The sequence below is a fragment of the Stenella coeruleoalba genome, assembly GCF_951394435.1.
Source record: "Stenella coeruleoalba genome assembly, chromosome: 13".
In the NCBI taxonomy this organism is placed as follows: Eukaryota; Metazoa; Chordata; class Mammalia; order Artiodactyla; family Delphinidae; genus Stenella; species Stenella coeruleoalba.
Genome location: NC_137159.1, coordinates 11,622,745 through 11,639,202, shown reverse-complemented (window position 1 = coordinate 11,639,202; position 16,458 = coordinate 11,622,745). Strand labels below are relative to the sequence as shown.

Genomic DNA, 16,458 nt, shown 5'->3' with positions numbered 1-16,458 from the left:
GGTGGTTTTTAATTCTTTGCTAATTAAGCAATAAACATTACACTGATTACTTGTGTATAATTTTTCTTTCTTTTTAAAAAAATCTTTTTCCTGGGGATGAAATTCCAGGAATGGGAACTTTTTCTTTGGTGGAAGGGGTCTTTATATATAATACATTTTGCTGCCCTAAAAGGGGTGGAGTTAGAATTAGGGGGTACTTTTTAAAGTATGAATTTTGCATCTAGTCAAACTTAGAGCATCGATACAGAGAAATTCTATCATAGTAAGGCTCAGTATTATATAGATTCAAAATAAGTGTCTGGATGCATAATATTTAACATTCTTAAAAACTTAAAGGGAGTGTCCTTCCTGTTCCTTATCAGTATTTGAACATTTTTTTACCACATCTGAATAGATTTGAAGCTAACAAAACAAAAACAAAAGGAAAGAAATTACAAATTGAAGCTTTTCTGAGCATCCCTCCCTTTAAAAAATTTTTTCCCCTTTTTTGGTAATTTTTTTTTTTTTTTTTTTATAAAACTCAAGGTTTGACAGTATTTTAAAGTGATTGCTTTCAGATTGGCAAATTAGAAGAACCATGTTTGGGGTTTATTTTGTGGTAAACTGATAGTTGTGGACACCATTTGTGATAACGTCAGATCTTTCTTAGTGGGGTTATATTGAATCCATAGTTCTTATGCAACTTACTAGAAAGTTAACTCTAAAACTTTTACGAGTTAGGGTTTTAAGAGGCCAGTTTGAATTGTGTTACTTTTTGTTTTATAGGACGGCCCCCTGGTCCTGAAATGGAATACTGCACGGACAGAGAGTCTTACTCTTTGGCTGCTGGCTTGGCTCTGGGCATGGTTTGCTTGGGGGTAAGCAGAGTCTGTGCCTGCAGTTGCTTCAGTTACAAATTCTGCTTGTTGAGAGAGTAGCCTTGACACTTTACTCTGAATACCACTCTGCCGTACTGTGACTTAACTTACTGTGATTCTCAGCTCTTTCTTCTTTCTGGATATTTTTCAAAGTGCCAGATTTGGAAATGGAGAGAAATTGTAGTGAAGAATGGGGCTTTAAGGTTTCTTCCCCCCGGCTTAGATATAAGTGTTCATGAATGAACTAAGGGAATGAAGTTTTTCGAAAAGAGTTCAAGACATAAGATGAAGAAACGACAGTTCACTCAGTAAGAAAACAGAAAAAAGTGAAAATGGGTGTATGATGGGGAGCCTTAAGAGTCTGTAGGACTAGAGATAAACCAGAACTCTCTTTTGGTGCCCTGGTGTTCACTAGGTATCCCAGAACGTTGCCACAATAGCAGCTGCTTTGTGACAGAATGCAGTATCATTCTGACTCCCCATCTTTAACCCCATCCAGTAGACGTAGTGTAGGGTTACCAGAAAAACATTAAATGACTACGTCAGCTGGAATGTGGGTCCTTTGAAGAACCACCAATACAGTGTTATACTGAAACCGAATTATATAAAGAAAGTCGACTGTCGTTTAGGCTTTTGACTCTTCACATTTGACACATGAACTAAAGAGGCAGATAAAACAATGGAAAAGCATCATACTGGGAATTGGGACGTGAATTCTGGTCCTGACCAGTGAGTCCTGACATCGGTTAACTACAGTATTTTCTAGTAGTTAAGCAGCTCGACGGACTGTGGAACCAGACTGCCTTGTTTTATATCCACTGCTGCTCCTTACTAACTATGTAACCTTGGGCGTAATCTCTTTGTGCCTCCCTTTCCTCACCTGTAAAATAGTAGCTATTTGATCGAATTGTCTTATTAAGTAAGTTAATCCATGTTAAACATACAGAATCATGCCTGGAAGAGCGTTAAGCGTTCACTAAGTTATTATTATGGTTATTATTGCTGGACTAGTTCACAGGCACGATAATGAAAGGATTCAGGTGTTCATAGTTCAGGGTTCATTTACCTGCCTAATATTTTCTTTAACTGTTAATGCAGTTAACTGTATTTTGAAGCTGTATTTTGAAGCCTTTATGTATTTTATGAAATGAAAGTATTAACTTGCCTGTATAATTTTTAATGTGAATTATTAACAGACTGAGTATTAACTCATGAGATTTTAATTGATAAAAAACCCAGAAGACTGGCTTTGAAGTTAGTTTATTGTTTTCTTTGTTATGGGTATGTGTTATGGATCTTACTCTGTAAAATTTCCTTTCCCTTGTCTGTTACTTCGTTTACAGCACGGCAGTAATTTGATAGGTATGTCTGATCTCAATGTGCCCGAGCAGCTTTATCAGTACATGGTTGGAGGCCACAGGCGCTTTCAAGCAGGGATGCACAGGGAGAAACATAAATCTCCAAGTTATCAAATCAAAGTAAGTCCAAATCAAGCAACAGATGAAACTTCTGGAAGCTAAGAAGTTAATTTGAAAATAGTAGTTTTCATACCAACATGTGTAACTATGTTAATTTTAAGCATAGGTTAGTATTCAGAAGAATTTTATAATAATTCAGAGCTCTTTTATACAAACTTTTCTTTTGATAGGAAGGAGATACCATAAATGTGGATGTAACTTGTCCAGGTGCCACTCTCGCTTTGGCCATGATCTACTTAAAAACCAATAACAGGTACCGCACCTCCTCACCCCATCCTTTGCCATGACCATGTGACTTCCTTTCTGACCTCAGTAGTAAAACTAAATTATTTTACTGTGTTTACCTCTCCTGTGCTAGATCAGCCTGATTTTAGTGCTCTCAGGTACTACAAGTTATATAGAGTTTTATCTAGAAATAATACATTTGGTTATTTTAATGATATTTGATAATACAGTTGCCAGTTTCTATTCACTTTTATTTTATAGTTGATGTCACTGACAAACAATGTCTAAATTCCTTTTCATTAATTTTGCTTGTTGTTATGAGGCCTGGGTAGATCAGAAATACTTAGCATTATTATATTCCTGGTTACCATTCATAAAAATGGTTTCTGCTTAGTTCAGGAGCTTTCCTAACAGCTATTCCGTCTGCCTCCTCAAGCCCTGTAATTAGTGCTGACACTTGAAAGTAGATGTTTGGTGTTTATTCTTTTACATTTTGTATAGAAGAGTAAGTTAAGTTGCATTTTAAGTCTTTTAATTTAAGAAACATTCTAAGATTAAAGAAAGTTTTCAATGTTGTAAATTCTTTTTTTAGACAAAGTGAATGTTTGCAAAATTAACAAAGTGGTTAAAAACAGGTTTATTCATCTACTTTTTGGATGAAAGTATATGACATTGCTTTCTTGGCACTGGAGATGTTTCATTTAACAAAAGAGAGCTAAAAATATCTGCCCTTAGGAAACTTATAGTAAGAAATACATACATACTAAGTATTACGTTGGAGGACGTGAAGTACTATGGGAAAAAATAGGACAGTGGTTGGAGTGGAAAGAAAATTCTTGAAATCTGTCTTGTGGTCTTGATGCTCTTATTCTCTTCTTGAGCAATAACGCTTATTGGTATCCACCACCAACAGATCCATTGCAGATTGGCTCCGAGCTCCCGACACCATGTATCTGCTGGACTTTGTGAAGCCAGAATTTCTCTTACTTAGGGTATGGTACTTGGCAATTTTTAATTTCTGTTAACATGAGGAGTCTATAAAATGTCTCCACGAGGAAGCTTTACTGTTAATCCATCATGTGTATATATAATTGGTAGTGTTCTTTTGAAATTTCCCAAATATAACTGTAGGAATTGCCAGGAAAGACAACCACCTTGATATATAATACTTGGAGTGACATTTTAACGTTTCACATTATTATTCAAAACTTCCTAATAAGTAACAAGACACTGGGGCTTCATTACTACTTTATTTTACATTCTTTCATTATTATTAAGAATGCAATAATACTATTAAGGGTATAATTAGTTACAGTAACTGTTTGACATAAATTTGATTCAGATTTTCCATTTTCTACAGTGTTTATGCTTTTAGCATATGAAAGGCTTTAAATTATGTAGACAGATGTATGTATGATTCTTTTCTTTATGATTTTTCTTCTATGGAGCAAGTTTTAAAAACTTCTCTCCAACTCCTCCAAACTTCAGTGATGATCAAGTCAATTTGAGATTTTTTGAGATAAATGTAAATCTTCTGTTTATTTTAATGAGTGGCTTAGGTTGATACTATATACTTTGTTTTTCAAAATTTTCATCAGTTGGGAACTAATTCTTAAATTGTTCTATTAACAGTATTATCATTGTTACAAAATCTGTGAACTTTGCCTGCTGTAATTAATTGTTCTGTATTGCATTTTTTAAGACGCTTGCTCGATGCCTGATTTTGTGGGATGATATTTTACCAAATTCCAAGTGGGTTGATAGCAACGTTCCTCAAGTACGTATGTATAATAAATATTATTATATCTTTAATCACATAAAATTATGATTTCCTATGGGATTTTCTAAAACCTATAAAATACTTTTTCTTTTGAAGGCAATAGTGATGGTTATGATTACTGTATTTCTTGAAAACGTAGGAACTGTCATTTTAAGATTGTATGCTGAGCACAGACCACAGCCTTCCTTTTTCGGTTACAGAGCACTAGAAATGCTGATTTTTAAAAATTAAATGTATCAAAGAACTCTATAAAAGTATTTTTGACATTTTTATCCTAAATAAGGATACATTTATCTAAAGTACTGTTATACTTTGTGACAATTTTTTACCTTGTATGTAAGAAGTTGTTTTAATTACTTTATGGCATGTTTACGCAATAAGCCAAATAGTTAAAAATAAACAGACTCTTTTGTAAAAACTCCAAATCAAATATTGTAAGTATTGTAACTAAATATTGCCCTTTAATTGTCCATGTCCTCAGTACCTTTTTATTTAGAAAATAAATCTGTTTATCCTTCAGAATGCTAGTGCTCCCTCCAATGTTTTAATGAGAAAATTTCAAAATAAAGGCTGAAAGAACTTTATACAAACACCCATACAACCAATTAGATTCTACAATTAATATTTTACTGTATAAACTTGTTTAATCACATATCTATCCATTTATCTCTTCCTCTATCCAACCCATTATTTTTTGATCAATTTCAAAGTTAGTTACAGATAATCATACACTTTTCCCTAAGTACTTCAGCATGTGTGTTATTCAATATTTACCTCTTTTCTTTTCCTTTTAAGGTAAAATTTGTATATAATGTACTGCACAAACTTTAATTATACTATTTGATAGGATTCAACTAATGTATAAATTCATGGAAACAAACCTTTATCAAAATGGCCAGAAGTTCCCTTCCCACTCAGTCTGTGCACTTACTCCCCATCCCCAAGACAACCAATTTTCTGATTTTTTTCCCCAAAATATATTACTTTGCCCGATACAGAACTTAATATTAATGGAATCACAATGTATACCCTTTTGTATAAGACGTCTTTCACTCAGCATGATTTTGAGACACCATTGAGTATATGAGTAGTTCAACCTTTTTATTGTTAAGTAGTATCCCATTGTATGAATATACCACAGTTTCTTTTTTCATTCTCTTTTGTTGGATGCCTGGGCTCGTTCCAGGTTTTGGTACCATAAGTATTCTTATGCAGATATACGTGTGGATTTATGTTTTAGTGTCTCTTGAGTAAATACTTAGTATTGGAATTACTGAGGCATAGAGTAGCAGTATGTTTAGTTTTATAAGGACCGGTAAACGTTTTTCCAAAGACGTTGCACCATTTTACTCTTGGACCAACAGTATATGAGAATGCTGGCTGTTGCATGTCCTGCGGCTGCTGCACATCTTGCCAGTATTTGGTGGTGTTAGTCTTTTTAATTTTAGCTCTGCTGGTCAATATGTAATGATACCTTATTGTAGTTTCAGTTTGCATGTTGAGAACGTTTTCATTTGCTTATTGCTTCTTCATATATCTTTTTTAAAGGAAATGTCTATTTATATCTTCTGCCCATTAAAAAAATTTTTGTATTGTTTATCTTTTTATTACTGAGATGCTAGAATTTTTTATATATTCTGGAAAGCTATCCTTTGTCAGATAAATGTTTTGCAAATATCCCTCTTAATCTGACTTGCCCATTCATTTTCTTAGTACTATTTTTGATGAGTAGAAAATTTAAAAAAATGTGATAATGTCTAATTTATCAACTTCCAATTTTATGGTTGTTTTTTGTGTCCTATGGAAAAAATATTTGCCTAGCCTGAAGATTTATTTTTTTCTAAAGGCCCTGATGTTTTAGCTTTTATGTATAATTACGTAATTCATCTCAAAGTAATTTTGTTTATGGTACAAGGATAAGGGTTAAGGTTTTCATTTAAAAAAATATAGACATTTAGTTGTGCCAACACTGTTTCTAAAAACACCTTCTCCTTATTGTATTCCTGTGCCTCCTTTGTCAAAAATTAGATGACTGGTCTTTTTTTTTTTTTTTTTTTAACATCCTTATTGGAGTATAACTGCTTTACAATGGTGTGTTAGTTTCTGCTTTATAACAAAGTGAATCAGTTATACATATACATATATCTCCATATCTCTTCCCTCTTGCGTCTCCCTCCCACCCTCCCTATCCCACCCCTCTAGGTGGTCACAAAGCACCGAGCTGATCTCCCTGTGCTATGTGCTGCTTCCCACTAGCTATCTGTTTTACATTTGGTAGTGTATATATGAGGTGACTGGTCTTTTATTCTTTTTCTGTCTTTTCTACAGATTGTAAGTTTCTATTGATTTATCTTTCTGTTCATTCACTCTTCAGGCATTTTATTTTCCTATTAAGTACGTGAAGTGAATTTTAAAATTACATTTACTGTACTTTTTAGTTTTTCCTTTTTTTAAAAATAATTTCTACTTTTTTTGAAGAGATTTTCACTCATTATGGGCATACTGTTCTTCTAGTTAGAACTGCTTTAAAATCCTTCCCTTATAATGCCAACAGTGTGGTCATTTCAGGATTGTTTTCCATGGTCTTTTCTTCTGAGAATATGTTGCATTTCTTGTTCTTATGTTAAGTAATTTTGATTTGTATCTGGGACATTGTGCATGTTGTCTTTGAAGACTCTAGTTTCTGTTGTATTCCTCTAAAGAGTGTTGATACATATGTACATATGTACATATCTCTGTGTATTTGTGTACACACACAAATACATTTTGTTTTAAAGCAGGCAGTTAATTTACTTGTAATCAAATGTCAAACCCTGTCTCTTGTCTGCCGGTTCTAATTTTAGTTCAGTTCTTTTATCCTCTGGAGGCTGAGTCTGCCCTGATCACACATGGTTCACGGGTCAGGAAGACATTTAACTCCCAGCACATTTAGATGTCAGAGGTATCAGTTCCTTTTGGAAAGTAAATGTACACTGTAGGATGAAAACATACTTTTTCTTCATTCAGCATATGTTTGTTGAACCTTTGCAAATGCAAGACACCATATTAAATTCTATGCTGCATTTAAGATGCATCTGACATGTAGACTGCCTTCGAGAAAACTTTATTTTACTAAATTTTGTTTACAAAGTGAAGTTAAACATGTACACAAGTAACTGTATTCTCAAATGGAAGGTGAAAATTCATGTCAGTTCTTTCTTTAAACTTTTGTGGAAATGTAGTCTTTGGACTTTTAAAAAAAATATTTATTTATTTATTTGGCTGTGCTGGGTCTTAGTTGTGGAATGTGGGATCTTTGTTGCAGCATGTGGAATCTTTAGTTGTGGCATGCGGTCTCTTACTTGCGGCATGCGGGCACTTAGTTGTGGCATGTGGGCTCTTAGTTGCGACATGCGGGATCTAGTTACCTGACCAGGGATTGAACCCCGGGCCCCCTGCATTGGGAGCATGGAGTCTTAACCACTGGACCACCAGGGAAGTCTCTTGGACTTTTAATACAAAGTTATCTCTCTGATACTTATTTTACTTCAGACTTAATAATTTTAAATTTGGTCTTTATTACATCAGGGATACACAGTAGGACATATAATAAGTTCACAGTTCTGTTGGTTGATATTGCCTGTCACTCTCCACTTTCTCCTAGTTCTCGCCCACTCATCTCATTGATTCTGTAGCAGGGTCCCTTGTAGGGAGCAACTTAGCATCAAAGGTGGGATTAAAAAGGTCACTTTGTAAACTGCTTATTTGTTTGAATTTAAGGCATGTGTCAAATACAATAACTCGCATCTTCATAGCACGTTTTCCTTCATAAAAAGCTTTCCTCTACAGCCTAATGTTTTTCTTTTCTGCGGTGTTGTGCTATAAATTGTTCAAGTATTGCCCCCATTGTATGGGTAGGAACGATGTACTACTTTTGATTATCTGTTTGTGTATCTATTAGACCATGAACTTCTCAAGGCCAGCTACCGTGTCTTTTCCATCTTTCATTCCTAGCGACTCGCGCACAGTAGCTAGAGTTCAGTATATCACTGTTACATTGAAGGAGGACAGACTGGTCCAAAACCATCCAGCTAGTAAGAGGTGGGGCAAAACTGAAACTAGCTGTTAGGACTTCAGAACTTGAGGTTTCTGTATAAGACTCTGTACAAGACAGGGCAGTTTGGTGGTCTTTTCTTGTTCGTTTCCTGTGTGCCTCAACCTGCCTTTAAGTGATTACATGTTTCCCTTTGATTACTCCTTATATTTCTTGCTATTTTTTAAACTTTAGGAGACCATGGAAAAGGTTACAGGGACTGGGTTGAAGTGTGCTCCCCACCCCCACAGCTGTGTATTTATTTAAAACAGGACTATTTTATGACATAATTGGACTGCATGCTTTCTTCTTTTATATATAAATTTATTTATTTATTTATTAAAAAAAGTTTTTTGGCTGCATTGGGTCTTCATTGCTGCGCATGGGCTTTCTCTAGTTGCAGCAAGTGGGGGGCTCATTTTTTTTTTTTTAACATCTTTATTGGAGTAGAATTGCTTTACAATGGTGTGTTAGTTTCTGCCGTGTAACAAAGTGAATCAGCTATACATATACCTACATCCCCATATCTCCTCCCTCTTGTGTCTCCCTCCCACCCTCCCTACCCGCCCCTTCTCGTTGCAGTGCGCAGGCTTCTCATTGCTGTGGCTTCTCTTGTGGTGGAGCACAGGTCTAGGCTCACAGGCTTCAGTAGTTGTGGCACGCAGGCTCAGTAGTTGTGGCGCATGGGCTTAGTTGCTCCGCGGCATGTGGGATCTTCCCGGACCAGGGCTCGAACCCGTGTCCCCTGCATTGGCAGGCGGATTCTTAACCACTCTGCCACCAGGGAAGTCCCCCCACAGTTATTTATAACCCAAGTTTTTAGTGATGTTTTAAAGTGGTTATGATCAAGTGTGGTCTTGTGATAGCAATGGTGCAGATCTATAATAGTGATAATAATGGAGCTAACACTTGCAAAGCATATGCGCCAAGCATTAATTTTAAGAGCTTTGAGTCAGTTAAGTCCTCTAATTCTCAGAGACACCTAGAAGGTAGGAGGTCTATTTTTGCTCATTTTTACGGATGTGGTCCTAGGGCTAGTGTGTGGCCCTGCTGGGATTAGAACTTAGGCCTTCAAGCTCCAGGCTATATGCTCTTCTGAAGACAAAAAGGAGCTTGTAAATGTCTGCTGTCAAAATAGAAATATTCCATTCCTGTATGATATTGCTTATTTATATGAATGTTATAATCAGGTTATCCATGAATATATTAATTACTCACTTTGGAGTTATATCAGTTTTTCAGAATGTCATTCAATTTCTGAGTAAATACATCCAAAATTGAAAATAAAGACAAGAGGAAGGAAGAAAAATGGAAGTAGTTATCAGCCTATATTACACAGCCAACATAGTTGCTTACCTCACTGAGATTATCAAAGAGACAAGGTATTTCAAGTTTTTTGATCTGGTGATATTCAGTATATAGGAAGATTGTATCATAAGCGACTTCTGAATACTTATTGATTTATTATGGAAAGCATCCTGAAATATTACTCCCCTGAACAGTCTTCTAAGAAGAATTATAGGAATAAATCTTCAGAGTTTTACATCTATGTACTTGCATTCATAAGTTTAGAGAATATATAGCTTTATCTTTTTTATTTGTATTTAAGTGAAGAGAATCAAATCAGTTCTTGGTTGTTAAAGTTAGATATTGTCTATATTTTTTAAAAAATAAATTCTTGTTCACACTTATACTAAAAGGAAAGGGATGTGTTTCTAAACAATAGTTACAGATTCACATATTGACAGTTTAGTTTAGCTTGGGTAATTAATCTGGTGACTAACCTCACCTTTGGTAGGTAGGTAGGCTTAATACTAGAAATGTTCATGAGTAAGAAATATATGTCTCTGGTTAGAGTTCTCTGCAACTGCTTTTTTCCACTTTCCTTGCTGCTTCCCCTCACTCCTGCCCCAGCTCTGCTCTGTGGCCATCATCTTTGCATTTCAGTTCACTTGCACGAAACATTATTACTCTGTTATTGATTCAGAATATACTTAAGTCCTCCAGTTTATATTCGTTCAGTCCTATTCAGTTATTTGGCCCATCTTAGATTTGAAATTGGATTGTATTCAATGTGATTAAAATATATGCCTTTGAATGAGATGGTTTGGTAAAGCTTATTTTATATAAATATAGCCATAAGCAATATGTTACTCTTCAAATTATTAAATACTTGTAACTTGAATGTTAATGTCCAAGTATTCTTGCCTTCTGTCTTGACAGATTATAAGAGAAAATAGTATCTCTCTCAGTGAAATCGAATTGCCGTGTTCAGAGGATTTGAATTTGGAAACTTTGTCGTAAGTCCTAAAACATGTAGTACAAATCAGCTACTCTAGCATCTGTCAGATAAATGAATTGGAATATACTGTGTAGGAGTAATACTGTCCTTGATTTGAGTAATTATTCTGAATCCCCCATGTTTCTAACCATTATTTACCAGATGTTCACAAGTTTGTTTTTCGTTTGGCTCTCTGCAGTATAGAGTTCTTACCCTCAAAAAACGGTGTCTGAGTTTTAACTTGTACATATTCCTCTTTTATCCTTTCCATTAAAAAAAATTGGCAGTGATTGTTAAAAATTATCTTCTTTTGCTGCATATGAAACAGTGCAGGCAAGAGGCCGACTTTATCAGCAAGAGCCGCATGGTGCTTCCACTGAAGAAAACCGGACGGAAATCTGTCCAGTTGATTGAGTAGAGGCACAGTTGAGCATTCCCAGAAGAATATAAACTATTGATAATTTAGAGAACAGGAATATTTATTATTTGTATCCCCAAATAATAGTAATAATGAATTTTAAAGCAAGACAAGGACAGTATTTAAATTTCTTGTGATCTGTTTTCAGGCAGGCACATGTCTACATAATTGCAGGAGCTTGTTTGTCTCTGGGTTTTCGATTTGCTGGCTCAGAAAACTTATCAGCATTTAACTGTTTGGTAAGAAGTATCTTCGTTTACTTGTTCTGTTTTCTTTTTTACAGAGTCTTAGTATGCTTCTTTTAACCTTAATTTTTTTCTTTTGTTTTTCCAGCATAAATTTGCAAAAGATTTTATGACTTATTTGTCCGCACCTAATGCTTCTGTAGTAAGTCTTTTTATGATGATTTTCCTTGGGAATAAAATTAAACTTGAAGAAAATTCACTGATAATTCGATTACTTATATGTTGCCAAATATATGCACAGTTTTTGAATTTAGAATGGGAGATTTGAAGCTTTGGCTTATCTTTGTATTTTAGTTCTGGGATATTAGGTGAGAACGTGACTATGCTTGAAGGTATCTAATTCTTGTGACAAGAAAATAAATAAGAAAAGCCATAACCTTCATGGATTGTCATGCCTTGTGCCATGCTCAGTACTGAATCATGGTAACTGCTTTTTGAAAAAATTAGTACTTAGTAAAAATGCAGTTGTTTTGAGGATTGCTGCTCTGATGATAGTAAGACTGCAAGATTTTATTTCTTGGTTAAAAAAGCAGCAACACATTTAATCAACATTACTTATATTAGAAAATTGGAAACATCAAAATATCTAAAACCAGTCAAAAAATGGACTGTGGTGTATCTACACTGTTATATAGAGGAGCTATCAAAATCATGTTCTGTAAGAATTTTTTATGAGTGAAGATTGCTCATAATAAAATAGATTAAAAGCTTAAAAATACTGTGTATAGTAATATCTCAGTTTCATTAAAAGCAAAATAGATACAGGGAAAGATTTGGAGAAAAAGAAAGCCAAAATGTTTACAGCTGTTAGTATTCCAAGTGATTGTTATTTCCTTTTGATACTTTATTTTCTGAATTTTCAACATGGAACTTAAATTTCATAATCAGGGAAAATATTTGTTTTTTCAGATTTTTTAAAGTTGTGAACATTTGTAGTCTAATGCTGGCTGCTTTAGTTTTGATAATAAAGAAAAGGTAGCACAGCGGTTATAGTATGTCATCTTCTGCGTCTCCAGACAGGTCCTTACAACCTGGAGACTTGCCTGAGTGTGGTGCTGCTGTCTCTCGCCATGGTGATGGCTGGCTCGGGGAACCTGAAGGTTTTGCAGCTTTGTCGCTTCTTGCACATGAAAACAGGTGGTGAAATGAACTATGGTTTCCACTTAGCCCATCACATGGCCCTTGGACTTCTGTTTTTGGGAGGAGGAAGGTAAATGAATATATATATTTTTTCCTCAGTGAAAAGATCTCATGAGCAAGATCTCAAAGAGTGACTTATTTTGATTTTGAAGATGCATGAAAATTTTCAATTCTGACTAGCTATTAGCGTATCTCAGGGCATTATTACACTTAAAAAGGGCTTTTTGATAGTTTAACCACCAATTTATGCCCCACTTAGTAGAGTTACCGTCCTCTCTCTAACACACTTGGCATCATTGCATTTCTCAGAAGAGTCTGTACTCAGTACTTCATTGCATCACCTCTTGTTCCCACTCATTAATGACTTTACTCTTCTACTAAATTGCTTTCTCATAATGGTCATGAACACTTTCAGTCACCAAATCCTATGAGATTGCCTTAGTTTTCAACTTTCTTGCTCTCTTTCCAGCATCTATCATTCCTGACCACCTCATCCCTTTATAAGACTTCTTTGGCTTTTAATGATCTGTTTTGAATAAAAATCCATACACAGAAAAGTGTGCAAATCATAGGAGCATGACTCAATGAACTACCTACAGTATGAAAATCTGTTTGATATTATGTAGATCAAGATGTAACCGAGACAACCCATCTCCAACCCTGCTCTGTCCCTCCCAATTCACTGTTACTTTACTTCTGCCCAAAGATAACCGCTACGTAGCTTTCTAACACCTTTGACTGGTTTTGCCTGTTTTTGAAATTCAGATGAAATCATATACTATGTATCCTTTTGTGCTTTATTTCTTTTGCTCAACATTATGTTTGAGATTCATCCATGTTGCGTGTAGCATTGGTTTATTCATGTTTCAGTGCTGTTGAATTGAACTGTATGGTTATACCACAGTTATTAATTTATTCTGTTAGTGATGGATATGTTTGTTTTCTAGTTTGGGACTGTTACGAATATTCTTGTACATGTTTTTGATTTTGTTATGTATAGATCTATGAGTAGAACTGGGTCATAGGGTATATATGTATGTTCTATTTCAGTAAATAATGCCATCAGTACGCCAGAGTGGTTTTACCATTTTATATACTCATCAGCATCATATGAAGTTCCAGTTGCTCCCCATCCTGTCAACACTTGTTATTGTTAGCCTTCCTAATTTTAGCCGGCACGTAGTAGTATCTCATTGAGGTTTTAATTTCCATTTTCCTGAATAATGGTATTTGGCACCTTTTTATATCTTTAATGGCCAACTGAAAAGTCTCCTCTTGTGATGTCCAAATCTCTTGCTACCCATTTTCATATTGGTTTATTCATTTAAAAATTTTTATTTGTGGTATAATATACATAACATAAAATTTCCCATCTTAACCATTTTTAAATGTACAGTTCAGTAGTATTAGATATATTCACATTGTTGTGCAACCAATCTCCAAAACTTTTTCATTTTTCAAAACTGAAACTCTATACCCTTTAAACAGCTATACTTCATTTCCCCTTCCCCCACCCCCTGGCAACCACTGTTCTACTTTCTGTTTCTTTTTTAAAAAGTTAATTCATTCATTCATTTTTGGCTGTGTTGGGTTTTCGTTGCTGCGCACACGGGCTTTCTCTAGTTGCGGCGAGCGGGGGCTACTCTTCAGTTGCGGTGCGCGGGCTTCTCACTGAGGTGGCTTCTCTTGCTGTGGAGCACGGGCTCTAGGCACACAGGCTTCAGTAGCTGCGGCATGTGGGCTCACTAGTTGTGGCTCACGGACTCTAGAGCGCAGGCTTAGTAGTTGTGGCACATGAGCTTAGTTGCTCCGCGGCATGTGGGATCTCCCCAGACCAGGGCTCGAACCCGTGTCCCCTATATTGGCAGGCGGATTCTTAACCACTGTGCCACTAGGGAAGTCCCTACTTTCTGTTTCTTTTGATATGACTATTCCATATTAGCTTATCATTATGATCCCAAGACCTTTGTCAGTTTTGTATGTTGTAGTTATCTTCTACTCTGTGGCTTGCCTTTTAACTCTCTTAATGTTGTCTTTTGACGAACAGAATTATTAATATTTTTCTTTTATGGTTTGTACTTCTTTGTCCTTCTGATGAAATATATTCTTATCCACCAGAAATGAAGATATTTGCTTATTTATCTTCTAGTAGTTTTTTAGCTTTTCCATTCACATTTGGATTTAAAGTTGACCTGGAACTGATTTTTCTGTGTTTTTTTCCCCAGTTGACACCTTACAGGTATCAAAAAGTTTATCCTTTCTGTACTATTCTGTAGTACCACTTTTGTTATAAATGAATTGTCCATATACATATGTTTATTTCTGGGCTGTTATGTTCAATTGTCTGTTTTTCTGTACTTGCACAGTACCACACTTGTCTTAAGTATTGTAGTTTTGTAATAAGTTTTGATATCCAGTTAGAGTAAATCCTCCAAACTGAGATTTCTTCTTCAAAAATGTGTTTTTCTGTTCTTGGCTCTTTGCATTTTATATAAATAATGGAATTTGTTTTTGATTTTTCCACACTAAATAACATGATAGAATATTGATCGGAGTTGCATTGAGTCTATCCACTGGTTTGGAGGAATTGAAATCTGTTATAACATTGAGTCTCTCAATCTGTGGGTATGGTGTATCCTTTCATTTATTTAGCATGTGACCTTGGACAACTGACATACTTCCTATAAGTCAGTAGGTTTATTTTACACTCTTAAGACTGAGTTAAAACATTGGAACTCACCTTTTCAGAAGTACAGAAAGTAAAGATTATTAGAAAGGTGTGCATTCATTCCCTTTTGACAGGTTTTGTAGAAGTTTCTTCAATTGTTTAAAATTAAGAGTGGTTAAGAAAATATTATGAAAATTCTTATTTTATGATATTTGAAAATTTATCTCCTTTCAAAGTAAGCCCCTGCATTTATTTTATCTTTATTCAATCTCATCTTTTGTCATCACACATTGCATGACCCTACTTGTTCTTCTTTCATACTGAGTAGATTTTCTCCCATTCTGCTGCTGCTTTTCTAGTGACTTTTTTAATCTTTGAATGCTTATGTGTACTCTGTAACAACATTTACATTTCTCGTAGCATAGTTACACCCTTATGCTTAATCTCAACATTTCTAACATTAATATCTAATGTTTATCTTTGGATTTTGGTTTTATCAGAATGGTAAAGTGGAAATGCACATGTCAACATAGATATATTTCCATATTTAAATTTTGAAATCTCTTCTTCATTAAATATATGTGTGTATGATAAATGCTAAATTCTTACTTGATACCCTAATTATTAAAAAAGATAAGGAAAGAGATTTGGGGATGTGTGTATGTGTATAATAAAAGATATATGTATATAGAATAGTGACAACAGTGGTTTTATGTGATGTTCTGAACCATATTTATTTCAAAATATTTGTAAGAAAAGCTAAAACTTTAGACAAATCTGCCCGTTGGCCATGCTGAATTCGAGCAACAGTAAAATAATTGGACGAAAATTTCAAAAGATTTTACTTTACTAAGAGTATGTGGCCTTTGTAAAATAAGTTTGTCATATCGATAAGAAAAAAAACTGTTTTTCAAGGAATAGTTGTTTATCCATTCGCTGTAAATTTTTAGTGGTAGCTTTTGCCTGTTTTATTTAGTCTAGCATTCTAAGGAAATGCTTATGCTTTACAGAAAGGAAAAAAATGTTTGAGATACCCAGTAAAGAAACCTTGTATGTTTAGAAGTAAGGTGCATATTTCTATAAATAGGTATATATAAAACTGGAGAAGGTAGCATACTTTACACTTGACTTTTTCAATATCTGTAATCTCTAGAATTGCACTCATGGTCCTCACTACTGTTCTCTTTTAGGTTAAAACTTTGCTCACTAATTCAAGTTTTACAATTTAATATTTGTGAATAGTCACTCCTGCTTTAAATAGTAGATGGTGTTGGAGTGCCTCAAGGACTGACTG

General features: G+C 34.8%; 1 protein-coding gene across 5 annotated transcripts in view; it reads left to right on the top strand.

The window, feature by feature from the left end:
* The window catches only part of ANAPC1 (anaphase promoting complex subunit 1), a 176,114-nt gene that overhangs the window by 62,775 nt on the left and 96,881 nt on the right, over nucleotides 1-16,458 (top strand). For all 5 annotated transcript variants that reach the window (XM_079940043.1, XM_079940044.1, XM_079940045.1 and 2 more), the window contains exons 30-38: nucleotides 766-857; nucleotides 2,201-2,335; nucleotides 2,506-2,588; nucleotides 3,474-3,552; nucleotides 4,263-4,337; nucleotides 10,636-10,712; nucleotides 11,260-11,350; nucleotides 11,445-11,498; nucleotides 12,373-12,566. In XM_079940043.1, coding sequence (XP_079796169.1) covers nucleotides 766-857; nucleotides 2,201-2,335; nucleotides 2,506-2,588; nucleotides 3,474-3,552; nucleotides 4,263-4,337; nucleotides 10,636-10,712; nucleotides 11,260-11,350; nucleotides 11,445-11,498; nucleotides 12,373-12,566 — 880 coding nt within the window. The remainder of the gene's footprint in view (nucleotides 1-765; nucleotides 858-2,200; nucleotides 2,336-2,505; nucleotides 2,589-3,473; nucleotides 3,553-4,262; nucleotides 4,338-10,635; nucleotides 10,713-11,259; nucleotides 11,351-11,444; nucleotides 11,499-12,372; nucleotides 12,567-16,458) is intronic.